Genomic DNA, 5,261 nt, shown 5'->3' with positions numbered 1-5,261 from the left:
CCTTTTAGGTCATACGGTACAGGAGTGTGTGTGTGTGTGCATGTGTGTGTGTGTGTGTGTGTCTGTGTGTGTCTGTGTGTGTCTGTGTGTGTGTGTGTGTCTGTGTGTGTGTGTGTGTGTGTGTCCACAGTCAAATCCCACAGCACTTTCTGACACAGTGTGTGCTGTGATGGTCAGAAAAGGTAGAGTGGTGAGTCTTCAACCCTATATTTTATTCCAGGCTTAACTCTCTCCCTTTCCTCCCTCTGTCTCTCTCGCCATTGTAATCAGACCCTGTTGTGTGATGAACTGCTTGGACATGGTCCACAGAGAGAGAAGGAGGTGAGGAGAAGAGAGGTGGAAGGTTGGGAGAAGGAGAGAGAGAGGGGAAGAGAGCAAGGCAGAGAGAGACAGAGAAAAAGAGAGAGAAAGAGAGATGGAGATTTCACATTGCTTTTAACGGCATTAGCCTGCCCATGCTGTATATAATTTAGAGCAGTGGTGACATAGAGGAGGAGCTGTCTGATGGACACAGATGCACGCACGCACACAGATTTGTAGAATGCCCCTTCTCTCTCTGTCTCTGTCTCTCTTTCTCTGTCTCCCTGTCTCTGTCTCTCTTTCTCTGTCTCCCTGTCTCTGTCTCTCTTTCTCTGTCTCCCTGTCTCTGTCTCTCTCTGTCTTTCTCGGTCTCCCTGTCTCTGTCTCTCTGTCTCTCTCTCAATTCAATTAAATTCAATTTACTTTATTGACATGGCAAGTTCATTATTACTTACATTGTCAAAGTATACATATCTAAAAATAAAAATAAAATAAAAATGTATATTTATATATAAAATATATATATATTTATATATAAATAAATGGTGGGACCAACAGCAATAATAATAGTAGTAGTGGACATGGGATTACCATTAACAACAACTACAACAACAATATTAATGAGAATAACAATACATTAAAGCAATGGTAGTAGACCAGTGTCAACATGACTGAGAAGACACATGACGTGGTATGAAAGACAAAACAAAACAAGATGGGAAATATTATCGACATTACTTTGCACTTTTCACTGGCTGTCCCTCAGGTTGTGGCAGGATGACACATATTTGGTTGCCAAAACTGCACATTTTGGCTTTTCACCCAATAAATATTTGATTTTATAGTTTCAAATTCTTTGTATTGAATTATCATTTAAATTTTCTCTCTCTCTCTCCTGCTGATAGGAGACTGATGTAGATATCATGGATGAAGAGATCCATGTTTTATCTTCCAACTCATCTTTCGGCAGGAGATCCAACCAGAAGAGGTTTTGAGGCCGCCACCCCCAAGACCTCGCAGGACCCCGCCCCCTTCTCTACATCCTTCCCCTCTCCACCTCTACCTGTCTCCTGATGTGAGTTCTGGGCCTGTATCCACAAAAAAAGCGTCTCGGAGGAGTGCTGATCTAGGATCAGTTTAGCCTTTTATTTCATGATGAATAAGTTTGTATGGACAGATTCTAGATCAGCTATCCTATCCTGAGGCACATGGTAGATAGACACGGGCCCTGGCCTTAGTTCATTTAGATCATAGTTCGTTCCCAACCAAACTAATTTAGGTCCTTTGAACCCATTGCTGAACGTAAGTATTACACTCCTTGAATGTCCTGTCAAGTTGTAGTTAAGAACATAGAGTATAACTAACTACTGTAGTTCCCCCCCACTTCTCTCTTCTCCTCTCTTCTCCTCTCCTCTCCTCACCTCTCCTCTCCTCTTTTCTCCTCTCCTCTTTTCACCTCTCCTCTCCTCTCCTCTCCTCTCCTCTCCTCTCCTCTCCTCTCCTCTCCTCTCCCTCTCTCTCTCTCTCTCTCTCTCTCTCTGTCTCTCTCTCTCTCTCTCTCTCTCTGTCTCTCTCTCTCTGTGTCTCTCTCTCTGTCTCTCTCTCTCTCTCTCTCTGTCTCTCTCTCTCTCCAGGGTTTGATGGAGACTTGTAACCAGTTTAATGTCAGCAGGAACAGTAGTAATAAGTGGAGGACTTCTCGCCACAGTCATCCTGCTCTGCATTGTAGCAGTGCTGTGCTACTGCAGGCTCCAGGTAACCTGTGTGTGTGTTTTACCTGCAGTCTTTCATGAACAATAACTGATTCCAACAAAACCTACCCCCTTCACTAATTCCAGTACTACTGCTGTAAGAAACATGAGTCGGAGGTGGACTTGGCTTCCGTGGCTGGAGGAGGTGACGGAACGGGAGGAAGAGATGGAGAAGGGGATGCTCAAGGGGAGGTTCAGGCTCACTTTGCCTGCAAATCGTGCAGCGCCTCTGGGATGGACAGCCTGGCTGTCACCCCTCTCTGCCTGGAGGTTAGAGTACAGCACTAACACAAAACCCTAGACCTGAACCTAGAGCTACAGTAGGCAGTTGATTCATACATAGAATAGAAGGACTCTATTCTATTTCAATCATTCTATTTCTATGGTGATTGTGTGTGTTCCAGGTGGGCCCTCCCCCCAGCTACTGCCCCACCTGCTCCCCCTTCTGGCTACGCCCAGAACTTAGTGACGAGCTGCACAACGGAACCAAGCGGCTGGGATTCCATACGTATCACTATGACAACCCCGGACTGTGTCAATCACTGCCCCCGTCAGACACGCCGCAGGCGCCCTTCTTTTTGACCCAGCCCGGCCAATCCCCTTTGAGCTACTATAGCCCCGTTGACATCCACCCTAACACACCCTGCAGTAACAGACGCCCCTACAGCACACCGGTTTGACACACATGGACACACACGCACACACTGACGTCACACACGCACTCATACAAACACTCCTTCTCCCAGGGGAAAGAGTCCCAGAGACATCCAGAGTACCACCCATCCAGGGGAGAGAGACACACACTGAACCCACAGACGGAGCCTCCTGATCGGGACAGAACCACAGACGGACCCATGTCTGGTGCAGCGGTGTGGAGGTCTGGTCATCTGGTAAACCCTACAGGGGAGGAGATGTTGGGTTTGACTATGGGAGATTACAACAAATGATGGGCGAAGATAGACTGGAACAGCAACACACTGGTGTTTCTCTCTCTCTCTCTTTCTCTCGATCTGTCTTTCTCTCCCTCCTTTTCTATATTTTTCTCTCCATCTCTCTCCTCTGCCTGAAAGCTGATAATGTGAACGAGGTGACTGACATGAGGGCTATATGTGTTTGTAGGTTTGCTTTACGTCTGGAATGTCTAATCACATTACATTCAACGACTAAAGCTCAAAGATGTATTTTTGTCTTCCAGAGTTTAAAGGAGCAGTATGTCCCTTGTTGACCCCTCTGACCCTTAGGAAAAAAACACATGTCAAATTTGCAGTTTTACACTTGATTTAAAAAAAAATATATTATTCTAAGGGGATATCCGGATGCATTATATATAATCCTGGCTAAAACAATGCAAACACTTTAGCCAACGAGGGCATCTGTTTGTCCAATTCTATGATGTTTCACTTAGCCCTTACCCTGTCCTTCAAAACACAAAACAGAGATGCTGTACACTCACTAAAAGCTGTTCATTATGACACTTGATAATATAGACAAGTATTGATAAAAGAGATGTTTTACTCTTTTCACACAATGCACTTTCCACTTTTCTCACAGGTTGTGTCCCAAATGGCACTGTATACCCTATACAGGGCCCATATGGGTCTGGTCAAAAGTAGTGCCCTATCTAGGGAACAGAATGCCATTTGGGACAAAGCCGTGGTCTTCACATCTTGGTCTTCCTCACTTCCCGTTCCTTTTGTGATTCTTTGTTAGAGAGTTGATGGGGAAATGGACATCTGTCTGTTCACGTGTTGATTTACTGGGGGAAAAAACTCAAAAGTTTGTGTTCACTGCTATGTAGTCACACACTCACACAAAGACACTGCAGCCTGTAGTGTGGCAATGAAGTTAACTTTAATATTGAATTCACTAATTCTATAATATATATATTTTTTCTGTTAAAGGTGGACTATTTCTATTAAAAATGACATCATCATTCACAGCAGGGCAACTTCCCGCTTACAGACTATTTGCACTGTTCGTTGAGACATGCCCATATTGGGAAGAGCCAGTGACAGATTGGAATTTTGTTGTTGATGATGTCTCTCAACAGGAAGTTGACCCGTGGTGTACGATGATGTCATGTAGCTGAGTCTCCCTTTAAAATGAACTCTGAAGATGAATTCCACGTTTAATGCACAGTGTTCCTTTTTGAAGATAAACCAATATGTGTATCTGCCTGAACTCGTCTGTGTTTCTTCACTAACAACGAATCCAATAATATATACCATTTAGCAGACACTTTTATCCAAAGCGACTTGGGTGCATTCATTTATGGTTTTATAACGTATGGGTGGTCCCAGGAATCAAACCAACTCCTCTGCCGTTGCAAGGACCATGCTCTACCAACTGAGCCCCGCAAATTAAAAGCAGACTCAGAAATATGTCGAATACATATAAATAAGCAACGACACAATGTCAATCTAGACGCTAGTGTTATGATGCTTTGACACAACCTGGTTGTCCTGTGGGCCTTCTCTAAAAGTAGTTGTATGGTGTCTGTGTCTGTGAGTTGTGTGAACAAGACTTGTTCAGGATCACCTGTCTCACTCTGCTGTTGACAGATGGAATGACATAGACAGCACTGCAACCTGGAGCCAGATGAGGCCGTTTTAAAACAGTAATATTATAACTTTTTTATAAGAATAAAGGATCATAAATGGTCAAATATGAGTAAAGACGGTTTCATGTGTTGGTCTTTGTTTCCCTTGGGTTGCATCTTCTGTGTTGTGTTCAGATGTATTGTAAGTATTACTGTAGTGGCAGGACCAGTTTAAACTCCTGACAAACCCCTTTCAGCCCTGGCCTTCTGGAGACGATAGCACTGTGAGGAGAGGCACACACACACCGCGCACACACGCACGCACACACACACACACACAAACACACCACACACCGCACACGCACACACACAAACACTCCACACACACCGCGCACACACACACTGCACACACACACACACACACACCGCACAAACACACACACACACACACCGCACACACACAAACACTCCACACACACTGCGCACACACACACCACACACACACACAAACACACCACGCACACACACCACGCACACACACACACGCTAAACACTCCAGGGTAAATATCCTAAATACCAGGCATAGAACAGCATGAACCTTCTTACCTCTCAGTTGACAACACCAGGGCATCATTAAAGTGTGTGTTCTACGTGTGTGTGTGTGTGTGTGT

General features: G+C 44.7%; 1 protein-coding gene across 1 annotated transcript; it reads left to right on the top strand.

The window, feature by feature from the left end:
* The first annotated feature begins 1,205 nt into the window (after positions 1-1,205).
* Positions 1,206-4,232, top strand: LOC110495729 (protein FAM163A). The gene is made up of 4 exons (XM_090207972.1): positions 1,206-1,375; positions 1,935-2,055; positions 2,139-2,327; positions 2,456-4,232. Exons 2-4 carry the CDS (start codon positions 1,963-1,965, stop codon positions 2,729-2,731), a joined length of 558 nt encoding a protein of 185 aa, XP_090064098.1. The 5' UTR covers positions 1,206-1,375; positions 1,935-1,962; the 3' UTR covers positions 2,732-4,232.
* The last annotated feature ends 1,029 nt before the right edge of the window (positions 4,233-5,261 follow it).

The sequence above is a fragment of the Oncorhynchus mykiss genome, chromosome 18 (assembly GCF_057628025.1).
Source record: "Oncorhynchus mykiss isolate SJ-2025 chromosome 18, ASM5762802v1, whole genome shotgun sequence".
Taxonomy (NCBI): domain Eukaryota; kingdom Metazoa; phylum Chordata; class Actinopteri; order Salmoniformes; family Salmonidae; genus Oncorhynchus; species Oncorhynchus mykiss.
Note: the sequence above shows the minus strand (reverse complement) of the source record. Positions and strands in the feature narration are given on the sequence as shown.

Bases quoted from the DNA above. Each gene is read 5' to 3' on its own strand.
- LOC110495729 (XM_090207972.1), top strand. From the start codon at position 1,963: ATGTCAGCAGGAACAGTAGTAATAAGTGGAGGACTTCTCGCCACAGTC. The intron at 2,056-2,138 runs GTAACCTGTGTG...CACTAATTCCAG, and splicing joins TGTGCTACTGCAGGCTCCAG to TACTACTGCTGTAAGAAACA. The intron at 2,328-2,455 runs GTACAGCACTAA...TGTGTGTTCCAG, and splicing joins CTCTCTGCCTGGAGGTTAGA to GTGGGCCCTCCCCCCAGCTA.